Genomic DNA, 13,290 nt, shown 5'->3' on the forward strand with positions numbered 1-13,290 from the left:
ACTTCTGCTGACCCATCACAGGTTGTGCAACACCTGGAGGCAGGACCTGCTCAGACACAGAAACTGGGACCCAGCTGCACCTCAGCACCCTCACAGCCAGGAATTCCTTCCCAATATCCCATCTATCCCTGCCCTCTGGCAGTCTGAAGCCATTCCCTGTGTCCTGTCCCTCCATCCTCTGTCCCAAGTCCTTCTCCAGCTCTGCCGGAGCCTCCAGCACTGCTCTCACCTGCTCCAACCAAGGATGACAAACCCAGGATCCATCTGCATAGGATTTTATTAAAGGAGGCATCACCCACAACTAACAATAGTTGAAAAAAATATTCTTAACAACCTTTTTTTTTTTTTTTTAAATTTTTTTTTTGTCCTGAATAGGTAATTATAGGTAATTTAACAGCCACAATGCTCAAGTGTCATGAGGGAAGTCTCTGCCCAGAAGTCAAACTTCCAACTGGTAGAAAAAGGCAGATATTTTTGTACCACATCAAGTTGGTTTAATACAGAAAAAAAAAATGACATAATTACAAGAGAAGTTAATGTGGAAGACATGGGGGGAAAAAATATACAGATCATTGGTGAGATTGAAAATGAGAATTTCAAACAGGACACAGACCTTGCAGACACATTTAACAACATTCCCTGATTGTCACCACAGTTTCCTCCAGACCACTCTCTATAGGAACATGATTCATTTCAGATTTTTAAAAAATGAAGTTGCTTAAATGGCTGCTCCTAAATGAGGCCAGTAACATCTTGGCAGGAGGTTTGAATTTCACCTTTGCCATGACACCTGTTCCAAGGCTTTTGTGTAATTCCACCACCAAGGATAGTGTTTCAGAAGAAAGAACATTCCTGCTCCTCACTCTTACTGACTTCAATTAAACTGGAGCTGGGATGAGGGTGAGGGGATCAGACCCCAGGACTCTGAGTGAGATAAGGACATGGAGTGAGACCCATCAACAACTCTTTATTTTACACTTTCCAAAGGTGGAACAGAGGCACTGAGGAGTGGACAAGACACTTCAGCTCCTTTCCAGCTCTTCATCTGCTGGCTCCAGATCCCTGAGAGAAAATCCAGTCTGGATCCCATCCTTTCAGGCAGAGAACAAAGCCCAGCCAGTCTCTCCTCACAAAGTGTGAAGGGAGGGCCGACTTCACTGGCCCATTGGGCCAAAAATTACACTTGAGCTACATGAGAGTTACAAAGTGGCCAAAGTTTAAAAACCTGTCCTTTCAGCAATGTAAACAATATAAAAATGTTTCAGTAACAGCCACGACCCTTGAGCTTAAATACCTGGGAAATTCCTACTTTGCCCACAGTTGAAAGGATAAAATACATACAAAACCAAGAGATACAAGTGTAACAAATGCTTCAAATAACTGGGTTTCACCACAGAATCTTCATTGGAAGGCTACTTTTGTGAGGAAACATATTCCCTGCAGGAGAACTCCTGTGCGAAGAGACAAAAGTCTGATCATGGCAGGGTTACAGAGAACACAACAGACTCACAACCGCCAAAGCACTGTCACAGAAAACAGAGCAAACAAGTTGTAGGCAAAAAAAAAAAAAAAAAAAAAAGAACTTGAATGTTTTTACCTACACACACCACTGGAGTATGCAAAACAAAAACCAAAAACCAAAAAAAAAAAAAAATAGGGAATTTCCAGTCATTTTGAAAATGAAAGGTATTTTTTCTTTGAAAAAAAATAAAGTCCAAAGCTCCCAGAGGCTGTTTCTCAGCTAGAGTAGCTGATAGCTCAGACTCACATCCATGGAAACTGGTATTTTACCTACAATGACTTTCCTGTCTCTCCAGTTTGTCATTTCCTGAAGTGTCCTAAGTAGCTTTTGAACTGACACCTCTTCCTCTCACATATCTACTAAAACTCCCTTGTTCATCCCAGAATCTCCTGTGCATGAAACTCAATGAGCAGAACAGCCCTTAGCTGTAGCTAGAAGAAGGTTTCAGCTTCTGGATCCCTCTCTGAAGAACAAAAGGGTATGAGTTACATATAAACAGCATCTACAAACACAGTACACGTGGAAAATGGGGTGAACAGGAAAGATTTCCAAGGCTGACCTGACTCTACAGTAAGGCTCCATCCTCAGCCCACCTTTAAAACTTGTTCCAGGCAATGTGACACCATGCAAGGACTCCAAACAACTGGGAGAACCACAAGTACTGCTAAAAACTCCAGCCAGAGGCTTGGCCTCCCTGAAATCCCATCCAGCCTCACATCCATGGAACAGCTCTTCAGATTTCGGCTCTCCCTCCAAGGCTGACCGAAGGCAGCAGCACTTGCAGAGAACAGGACAGAGCTTTGCTTGTAAACTCTGTTTTTTTAAAGCATGACAAGAATTCAAGTCCTATTCCACTTCACATTTATAAGCAGCATCATAAGAATGCTATTCTGTATGCCCTAGGTATAGAAAAGTGTATGCTTAGACAGCACTAAAGAGAGATGTAAATAGGAGCTACCAAGCAAAGTTTGATTTCAAACTAAAATTGCAGCAACCTCCTGCAATTTGGAAACATGAAACAGCTTTTCTGAAGTCTCTTTTGTAAGCAAAGAGTAAAAAGGATCTTGCTACAACCTAACATCCTCCACCAGGAAAAAGCAAAACCTATTGTTAACTTTTCGGGATATGCCTGAAAGGCCAGGCTGGACAATGCTATCCCACGTTGTTTGCCAAGGAAGAGGCAGGAATGATTGGAGAGCCATAGGCCAGGAGTAAGCACTATTTTGGTGGTTTTCCCTAAGTGTGAAAGTTCAAGAACTCCATGATTGTCAGCAGTGCTGTGTTTGGGGACAGCACCCAGTGCTGTTGTTTATCTAAAGGACATTCCAGCTACAGGACATTTCTGCCCAACTCTGTCACTACTTACAGAAATTAGTAACTGACATGCTTTAAGACTCAGAAAATTAGAAAGTAAAATTCAGCCACTTCTTCCTGGTCCTCTGTGGAAATCGGGAAACATCTGAAAGCATTTCAGTTAGCTTGGGCAATCCTAGAGTCAGACCCAAGGTAGCTGAACATCGTGGTCACCAGCTCGGGGAGGTCATAATCGTGTTTCCAACCCCAGTCCCTGCGGGCGTTGCTGTCATCGAAGTTCATGGGCCAGCTGTCAGCTGCAGGGAAAAAAAAGAAAAAGAACCAAGAAAGGTGAGGCTTAGGAAAAATCTCTCTGAACTTTGAGATGTTTCATCATTACTAAAGCTGAATTTTGATCCATAAGATTTGAACTGCACAGGAGCAATTTGTCAGTTCTTAAAAAGGAGACTTGATTTTGCCCTGATGACGTTTTTTCTTACCTGCTACCAGGGAAGATACTAACCTATGGCCTGCCTGACTTGATCCACATTGTAGGTCATCTGGAGCTCAGGGACATACTTCTGCACCTCCTGGGCCAGCTCCTCAGGAGTGAAGCTCATGGCACTGATGTTGTAGGTCCTCATGGTCAGGGCTTCTGCAGGGGCCTCCATGACCTCTAGCGTGGCCTTCAGGCAGTCATCGATGTACATCATGGGCAGCCGGGTGTCCGGCCTCAGGTAACACTTGAATTTGCCAGTCTTTATGGCATCATGGAAAATCTGGACAGCATAATCTGGGGAAGAGAATAAGGGATGTGTATGATCTGTGTTGTGCACTTCATGACAGTCAACAAACCTCAGACCAACCCCAAAGTCTCCTGTCTGAAATTTGGCAGCAGAACTATGTGATACTCATAATGAAATCACAGAGTGGTTTGGGTTGGAAAGGAGCTTAAAGACCATCCAGTTCCAATCCCCTGCCATGGGAAGGGATGCCACTCACTATCCCAGGTTGCTTCAAGCCCTCCAATCTTGGGCACTTCCAGGGATGGGGCAGCCACAGCTTCTCTGGGCAGCCTGTGCCAGGGGCTCACCACCTTCACAGGGAAGAATTTCTTCCCAATATCCCATCCATCCCTGCCCTCGGGCAGCGGGAAGCCATTCCCCCTTGTCCTGTCATTCTATGTCCTTGTGAAAAGTCCTCCCCAGCCCTCTTGTCATGCACCAGTCACTCACCAGTTGTTCCCCCTCCAGGCTGGGAATCAGCAGAGATAATCCCTGGATACCTGAGGCAGCGGAAGTCCAGGCCATAGCGGTAGTGGTAGTACTGGGGAGGGGGGCAGAAACACAGAGTTACACACCAAGAGATGGTGACACACCCCCTGGTTTCAGAGGAAAAATCTGACACAGGATGAACCTTCAGCTGTCCCAGGACAGGGATGAAAGGAAAGGAATTACTGAACAATCCCCATTCCCTGCCTGGCAGCTGATCTCCCTGCTTGCCCTTTTCCAGCTCACATCCACATCGGTAGGTTTTTGATCTTTGACATGGATTGTCATGCTACTCATATAGGGTCTACAATGTTCAGAAACTGAACATTCCCAAGTTTGTGAGATTCCCCAGGATAATACAGTCCTCAGACCTACATGAGGAAACTGTATAAAAATATGTTGTTTATAAATAACTACAAAGCCAAAAGAGAAGCTGTGCATGTGCAGACTCCCAAGACTTTGACTTTAAAGTCTTTTTTTGTAGAAGAGGAGCAAAAAGTCTTCACTGTGTACCTGCCATCACAAGGCTTTGTGCACTGTCCTTTCTGCAGTGCCATTCACATTGGCACAGAGGCCAAAGCCATAAAAAACAGGGAAAGAAATGACACTGAAAGTCAGCTGTTTGCCAAAACACCAAAATAGCTTCCCACGCTTTGTTTTCCCAACAAAACTCAGGATATTTGACCTTCAGAGCTGTCTCAGACTATTGCTGAGTAGTAAAGTCTGAAGGAAGGAAAAATGGGGGCAAGAATGAGTGAAGAATCTTACAAAAGCAATGAAGTTCTAATCATAGAATCATGAAATGTCTTGGGTTGGAAGAGACCTTAAAGAACATTCCAACCCCTGCCAAGGACAAGGACACCTTCCACTATCCCAGTTTGCTCCAAGCCCTGTCCAGCCTGGCCTTGGACACTTCCAGGGATCCAGGGGCAGCCACAGCTTCTTTGGGAAACCTGTTTCAGTGAAGTTCTACCAGACCTTTCAGGAAATTAATAAAATAAAAAATTCTCACTTCTCCCATGAGCTCAGCGTGGACCTTGGAGACTCCATAGATTGTCCTTGGTCTCTGAATGCAGAGATCAGGAGTTGGATCTCGAGGAGAGGTGGGTCCAAAGGCTCCAATGGTGCTTGGAACAAAGAGCCTCAAATTATGCTCAGCTGCAATATCCAGAACATTGTGTAAACCTGGGAAAAAAACCACAAAACAACAGGATTTATCAGAATACTTCTGCTTTCTCAAGCCATTGTGAGAATTATAGAATATTCTCAGCTGGAATACACCCATCAAGATCATCCAGTCCAACCCCTGGCCCTGCACAGACCCACCAACAATCCCACCCTGTGCATCCCTGAAAGCATTGTCCAAACACTCCTGGAGCTCTGTAGAAGCCTTGGGAATGTCACCATTCCCTAGAGAGCTGTTCCAGTGCCCGACACCCTCTGGGGAAGAACCTTTCCCTGATCTCCAACCCAAACCTGCCCTGACAGAGCTTTAAGCACTAAAAACCCAGCACACACCAGTGATATTGACAGCTCTGGCCAAGGGCACGTTGGCCTCTCCCACGACGCTGAGCAGGGCGCTGTAGTGGAACAGCCACGTGATGCGGTTGTTTACCACGATCTCCCGCAGGTTCTTGTAGTCCAAGATATCCGCGAAGATGAAAGGACCTGGAGGAGATGGAAGCAGTGGGAAATTGGATGTCAGGAATGGATGGAGGAAGGTTCTGCATGAAGCTCAGGCTGCTGTTTCTACCACCTAAATACATCAATAAACAGCGATGTTGAGGAAAAAATTTCGCAAGTTTACAGTGAGAATCAAAGAGTCTTAAATCCTACTCTATATCCACCTCATTATAAAAATTCCTTGAGCATGTAAAAACAAAGCACAAGTTTCATTTCCAACTTCCTCCCTCCAAAAGAATAAAAGCACCTCTTTTTATAGCAGGAGCACAAGGTGCCTCAAATAGTTATTGGAGTCTAGAAAGTGGCACAGCAGCAGTGAAAAAATGCAGAGAAATATTTAGGAAGAGGGAATAAGAGAAGAAACCAGCATCTTGGCAAGATTTGAAAGCAGGGAGGCATTATGCAGAAGGTTTGAACAGCAGCTTGTCAGTGTAATCCACTTATCACTTTGATAATTAGTTTATGAACATCAGAGGTAAAGTCAAGGGGTTTTTTTACCATGTGCTTCCCCAGTCACTTACCACTATAAAAAACATTATCTGCAGGCTTTCTAATGTCAGACAAGATCACGTTGTTCTTTCCAAAGCGTTTCCTGTGTAAAAATACCCACAGGGAACAGTGAGTCCACAGCTTTTTGAGATAATCCATCAGTTGCTATTTTGTTTTGCAGGAGTGAAAGCAGAGGAACAGTATTTTCCACAATAAAATCAGTTACTGCACTAAAAAAAAAAACAAAAAAACAACAACAAAAAAAAACCCAAGTATCCTTTAAATATCAACACAGCATCTTAAAAAATTATCAAATACTTCTAGTAGCAGTCAAGGTCTGCATAAGGATAGAAAATTTTTTTAGAAAGTCAAAATATGTTGGGAAAAGAGACTTTCCTACCCTTTTCTTAGTGAAAATTGTACCCAGGAAGAGTTTACTCCCCTGCAGACAAAAAAAAGCCACTGGGATTGTTGCAACTGCAGCTACTTTTATATCAAGGAAGCAAATAGAAGAGAGAAATTGTGACCTTGTGCTAATCAACACAAGGCTGTTGAAGAGAGCAGATCTGGGGGCATTGAAGCACATTCTGGCCTCCCATTATTTGAAAAACTTTTAAATATATCATAGAAAGGGTAGAAAATGTTCAAACTGCCACAATGTTGAGTGCAGTGAGTCTGCTCACTTTTAGTCTTCGTCTAAATTCCCTCCAGCAAAGACTGTGAGCAAATGATAAACTGGAGCTGAGCTGGATACGGACAGGGACATGGATCAGGGAGAGCTCTTGGAGCATTTCACACTTCTCGAAAAGATGTCATAAAAAAGGAGGTAACTGTGCTTGAGGTGGGGGAAGAGGAGAAGGAAGAAGAAGGAAAACTCTGAGACTTCAGACTCTGAATACTACCATTTAACTGGAAGCAAACAACTCAGCAGACAGTCCCTCAGATAAAATCCTGTTATTTTGGGAATCATGACCAATGGACACAGAAAAATTACATCAGGAACCCACAGCAAGCACAGGAGGGATGAATAAGATGATGGTGAAAACTTAATTATAGAACCATTAAGGAAAAGACCTTCAAGATCATCAAGTCCAGCCATTAACGTTATTTACAAAGCCAAGAGGCAAAACCAGCATTTGTAACATAGGATTTCTTTTATAAACAACTTTCCAGACAATTATTGCTCTTGGAAGTGATGGCTAAAGCTGGAATTCCTCACTCACAGCAAGCCAGGGAATGGTGACCCACCTCAGCAGCTTTGCAAGTCCCACCCCGAGCTGGCCAAGACCACCTAAGGGAGAAAAATCAGAGGAAAATGGGGAGTCACAATGCAGAATTCCATTATTATCTGTATCTCATAAAGAATTAGTATGACTTTCTCAGCGAGTCAGGAAGCTTCTACATTTTTTTCTCAAGACACTGGTTTTAGAAGAGTTCTGGAATTAAAATAGGAAAGCTCACAAGGGATTCTGATCTTACTGCCCAATGGGAAAGATCATCCCAATTCCAGGATATTTGGGGTATTTTTGCTTCCAGAACTGTGCACTTTGGGGAGGGAGGAGAGCAGCGGGAAAGCTCAGCTGAGAAGCAGGAAGGCAGCTGTGCCAGGAGTGCTGACCTGTGATTAGCACCCGGGGATGATCCGACTCGGAGAACGTCACCGAGTGGAAGCTGGCGTCGGAGGCCACCTGGCGTGGGGACACCCCGATGGCCCGGACGGGCACGAGGGACACCCCACAGCCACAGCCAGAGCTCTGCAGCAGCTGGCTGGCAGCTCTGCCCAGGTTCCTGACAACTGGCATCTTCCCCCTTCAGGTGTGCTGCGAGGAGAGAGACAAAAGATGAGTCAGGAGTGATTCAACCCCATTAAATGGCTTTTAAAACGTTCCACCAGAAAACTCTGCAGGGATCCAGAGGAATTTGATGCCATCTGAGGGCTGGGGGATTGTGCCAAGCAAGGGCTGAAAGCAACCTGGGATGTAACATGAGCAGAAGTAATGTATTCCCTGGAGTGAGCTCAGGAAAATATCCACAGTCCAGAAAAATGGACAGGGAGAACACTTTAAAGCTCAAGTTTAAACTTTTTTTTAAAACTTCATTTGAAACTCTGATTTTAAGCATAAGTACAGAATAAAACAAAGCTGCTGTGATGCCACGTTTGGAGTGAAAATTTTGCAGGCTGCTGTGAATAAGCAAAACTCCTCAGGATTGCATCAGCAAGAGCAGCTAAGCAAAGGAGGCAGCAGGAAATATCTTGGAAAAAAATGGAGATTTACTCTGATTTAACACTCAGGGAGGATGATACCCAGAAAGCAAACAGAGGAGTGGCAGGGCTTAGCCAGGCCTCTCCTGGCATTAGGAAAATATCCTAATTATTTCACATAATTATAATTTACTCTGTGCTGCATTCAAGTTCGGGTTCTTTCTCTCCAAATCTTTCATATTGCAGAAGGAAATGCAAAGTACCCCAAATAAATGACACCTGCAGCCACAACTGGTTGTTTCTGTGATGCAAATTTAATTCTCTCAAAGAAATTCCTCCAGGCACAACCATTAATTTTTTCCTTATCCACTCTGAACAATTTTTAACCATTTCCCAAGGATCTAGAATATGTAAATTCCCAGACAAAAGCATATTTCAAACTTGCCTGATGAGGTTACCCTGTCAAATCCTTTATTGGGGCATATATAAAAAGGAGAGTCAGGTAGATGGAAGCTCTCCACAAGAAATTGCAGCAGTTCATTGCTGCAGATGAATTCCAGTTGCACAAAACAAGTGATTAATGTGGGTGTTCCTCTCACTTCTCAGGTCACCTGACTGAAAATGTTCTGGTACTTGAGGGAGTTCTGCTATTTAAATACAGTTTTGCTAAACTGCCTATTGTCTAGTAAGACAGCCCCATAAAATTGCATTATTAAAAAAATACATTTAAACTGATCAAAAAGACTCAGTCTGAGACATCCAGAGAGGTGATGGGAGTGCCCATCCTTGGAAATATCCAAATTCCATCTGGACACAGACCCAGGCACCAGCTCTCATGATAATCCCTTCCTATTTCAGCATCGGAGAATAAAATATTCCAGCACTGAGAGAGACTCACTGGTTTGTGTGACAAAAAATTTCCACTCCAAGTATCTGAAAAGGCATTTTGAGCTTTGCAAAGTACAAACAAAAGTTGGCTGCGACTAAAATTGGTTTCCCAATGACTGGACTGGTTTTTCCAAACATACCTAGACTGAAACCACAAAGGCTTAAGCTGAGAATTTACTCCCAGGTCTGACTCAGAACAGTAAATGCACTTTATACCAGGCACTGAAACAGCCAGGCAGCAGAGCTGCTGCAAAAACCTCCACTGATGGCATTTATTTCTATTTCAAATATAAAGGGGGAAAAAGCAGGTGTGACAGGCTACTGAAGTTGCCATAAATGCACAGATATATAATGAAATCAATACTATGCCTTAAAAACACTTCCCCAAATAGCTGAAGTCAGCCCCACACAGTGATTAACTTGCAAAAGCAACTCATACAGGAAAGCCATTCTCCTAGATCCAAGTTTTCCATCTTAAATAACTTCCAGGAGTTATCAACAGCTCTGAACACACACACACACAAAATTAATTTAACTGATGTAAAATAATTTATATTTTTATAGGCTTCCCTTTTTACTATCCCAAAGGGGAATACTTCTGTTCTGTTGGGAACCGAAGAGAAAAAAATTACCCAAATAATATATAGATACAATTTATAGTGGAAAGTGTCCTTGCCCATGAAACAGGATGAGCTTTAAGGTCCCTTCCAACTCAAACCATTCCATGATTCCACAATGTATTTTCAAACCCCCTCCCACATCCCCTTCTGAATGGTTTCTCAGTCCCTGATCTCATTTATCAACTCAAACTGATATTAGAAAGTGTCAGCAAAATGAGGAAGTTTTATCTTGAAACATCAAAATTATTTCCCCCACTCCAGTATTTTAAACCAATAACCAAAGCTAATTTCAAGGATTAGGCAATGGAATTCAGCTGGAATTTTCCCTCTCCTGTACTCACCTGGGCCTCAGCTGGTGATAAGGCAGAAGCAGAGCAGAGGAGGCAATTTATAGGACACTGCCTCTTTGGAAAGCCAATCAAAACCTGGCAGAGAGTAGGAGTTGTCCCACACCTTAAGGAAAAAAAAAAAAACAAAAAAAAAAAGGAAAAAAGTGTGTCTGAGAGCAGCAGCAGCCAGGGATTTCACTGTTCTCTCCTGCTTGATTTTGAAATGCCTGGAAGTTTGGGATAGGCAGGGAAAGGGCTCTGAAGGTGCACAAGCAGCTCCTCCAAGTCCCAGAACCAGCCAGCCTCGGGTCATGGCTGAAGGACAGAGTTTAAATTAATTAGTGGCAGTGCAAAAGATTAGTAGAAAGCAAACACGTGTTCCAATGAACAATAATCTGCCTGGGATAGCAGGAGATTTCTGGGATTTATAAGACGATTAAAGCACTGGGAAAGGGAAAAGAGGGAATAAAGGAAAGGGAAAAAAAAAAGACATTCATAAAATGACATTTAGTGAGTGAACTGCCAGCTGCTGATCCTCTGCGAGGTTTCCAAGGTGTTACATAAGCAGCAACACCTGTTGCTCACATAAAAGTCAAAAATGTTTATGGAAACCAGCAGCTCTTGTAAATTAGTTATTAATAGAATGTCACAGTGGTAAGAAAGATAAGAAAGTCATGGGCTTTGTCTGGATAGTCCCACTGCAAGCTTCAAAGAAAATGGGAGGGAGGAAGAGAGAGGTCAAACCAAACCCCAGAGCTCCCACGGGATTTCTGGGGCTGCACCGTTGCTGGGATGCCACGGGATGCCCCTCCAGGGAGCTAAACCAAAGAATCCATAACTTTCTTCTTTTGAAGAAAATTAAGGGACTCTGCAGGGCACAGGATCTCACAGATTCCCAGCCACATCCTTGGGAACATGGTCCACACCAATGCACAAGTTCTCAACTCCCAGCTGGCTCCAAACCCCACGGTTTCAGCATTGGGAAGCTGCTGTAATTTTCCCAACTGTATCAAGAGCTTGAGGAGAAAGACAGCACCTTCCTTGGGCATCCAGAAGATGAAGCACAAGCCACTCTGCCCATGGGAAAGCCTCTGTGGTGCCCAAGTGCAGCCAAGTGGAAACTCCATCAGATCCCTGCATTTGGGAGCACTCAAGCTGCAAGAACTAAGGGATGCTCTCAGCTCAGCCCCAGCCACTGCTGCCTGGATAGCTGGACACAAATGCATCTCACATCCCCTGCTGGCAATTCCTCTGCTTCTGAGAGCCCCTCAGACTGGGACGCTGCGTCCCTGCTGGTGTCCCCTGGCAGGGGGGATGTGCCAGGGTGTCCAGGCTGGAGCTGTTCCCTCTGGCAGGGAGCTGTTGGCCAAGCTCAGCTGGAATAACCTTGACACACACACACACACAGAGCCCCTGTCCCAGGGGTGACGCACGGCCAGGGATGACGCCGAGCCCCTCGCGGAGCCTGCCAAGAGGAGACGTCAGCCCGAGCTGTGAGGAACCCGCTGGGAACCTGACCTCAGCCACCAAAAGTAAACAAAAAAAAAAAAAAAAAAAAAAAAAAAAAAAAAAAAAAAGGGAGATTACACAGCTGCTGAACAGTGTGAAAGTCCTGGAAGAGGTAAGGATGATTGGTCCAGAACATCCAATATATCCTGGGCAGAGTGGGCAGCAGGGAGAGGGGGATTCTGCCCCTCTCAGGTGAGACCCCACCTGCAGAGCTGCCTCCAGATGTGGGATCCAACAGCAGAAGGAGCGGGGCTGCTGGAGCAAATCCAGAGGAGGCCACGGAGATGCTCCAAGGGCTGGAGCCCCTCTGCACTGGAGCCAGGCTGGGAGAGCTGGGGGTGTTCCCCTGGAGAAGAGAAGGCTCCAGGAATACCTCAGAGCCCCTTCCAGTGCCTAAAGGGGCTCCAGGAGAGCTGGAGAGGGACAGGACAAGGGGTAGCGGCTTTAAACGTCAAAAACCCGTAGGTTTAAATGGGCTGTTGGGAAGGAATGCTTGGCTGTGAGCATGGAGAGGACCTGGCACAGCTTGCCAGAGAAGCTGTGGATGCCCCTGGACCCCTGGAATTGTCCAAGGCTAGGCTGGACGGGACTTGGAGCAACCGGGGATAGTGTAAGGTGTCCCTGCCCACGGCACAGGTTGGAACAGGAGGAGCTTTAAAGTCCCTTCCACCGCAAACCATTCGCCGATTCCCTGGCACTTCACCCGGCACGGCCTCCGCTGATGAAACCAAGGGGCCGGTGCGGGTGATGGGCACGAACAAAACCCGCCCGCCCGCAGCGAGTCTGCGGTGAGGCACCAAAGTGCCACGAGCACCGAACCGCTCCCGGCCCCGAAGCGTCCCCAAAGGGTCCCCAAAGGAGGGGACCGCGCGGTGCCGGGGAAAGCCACCCCTCCCCCACCCCATTCATTCGGTCGCGCCGGGAGCGGGGCGGCCCCGCGATCCCAAATCGCCCAAAACCAGTCCCCCAAAGCCCCGCAGCCCCCGCTCCGCTCCGGCCCCGCGCTCACCCCGCTCCTGCCGCGCTCCCGCCGCCGCCCCGTCCCTCAGCCGGGGCCGCTCGCGCTGGGGCCTGACGTCAGCGGCGGCCGCCCAGGGGATTGGGCGGTGACGTCACACGGGCGTGATGTCACGCGCCGCGAGGGGCGCGGCGGCCCCGCAGGAGCTGAGGGCGGGCGGCGCCCGGCCACGGGCACACCGCGATCCGGGGAGCGTGAGGGACAAGGGGCATTACAGCTCATCCCATCCCACCCCCGACATGGGCAGGGACACCTTCCTCTTGCTCCGAGCCCTGCCCAACCTAGCCTGGAACACTGCCAGGGATCGGGCAGCCACAGCTTCTCTGGGAAACCTGTGTCAAGGCCTCACCACCGTCACAGGGAACAATTCCTTCCCAATATCCCATCTAACCCTGCCCTCTGGCAGTGGGAAGCCATTCCCCCTCTCCCTGGCGCTCCATGCTCTTGTCCCAAGTCCCTCTCCAG

The 13,290-nt window shown here is 46.3% G+C and overlaps 1 protein-coding gene across 2 annotated transcripts; it reads right to left on the bottom strand.

The window, feature by feature from the left end:
* Positions 1-259: 259 nt before the first annotated feature.
* Positions 260-12,869, bottom strand: LOC128820838 (L-threonine 3-dehydrogenase, mitochondrial-like). Of its 2 annotated transcripts, none has more exons than XM_054001663.1 (10): positions 12,817-12,869; positions 10,311-10,422; positions 7,877-8,078; positions 7,507-7,549; positions 6,291-6,361; positions 5,605-5,754; positions 5,099-5,271; positions 4,051-4,141; positions 3,339-3,608; positions 260-3,132 (listed from the first exon to the last, which is right to left on the bottom strand). In XM_054001663.1, the coding sequence occupies exons 3-10, from the start codon at positions 8,058-8,060 to the stop codon at positions 2,993-2,995; spliced, it is 1,122 nt and encodes a 373-aa protein (XP_053857638.1). In that variant the 5' UTR covers positions 8,061-8,078; positions 10,311-10,422; positions 12,817-12,869; the 3' UTR covers positions 260-2,992. The 2 variants fall into 2 exon arrangements, with proteins under 2 accessions (XP_053857638.1, XP_053857637.1); XM_054001662.1 differs by lacking the exon at positions 12,817-12,869 and adding an exon at positions 11,335-11,696.
* Positions 12,870-13,290: the final 421 nt, after the last annotated feature.

Source organism: Vidua macroura, chromosome 31, assembly GCF_024509145.1.
Source record: "Vidua macroura isolate BioBank_ID:100142 chromosome 31, ASM2450914v1, whole genome shotgun sequence".
In the NCBI taxonomy this organism is placed as follows: domain Eukaryota; kingdom Metazoa; phylum Chordata; class Aves; order Passeriformes; family Viduidae; genus Vidua; species Vidua macroura.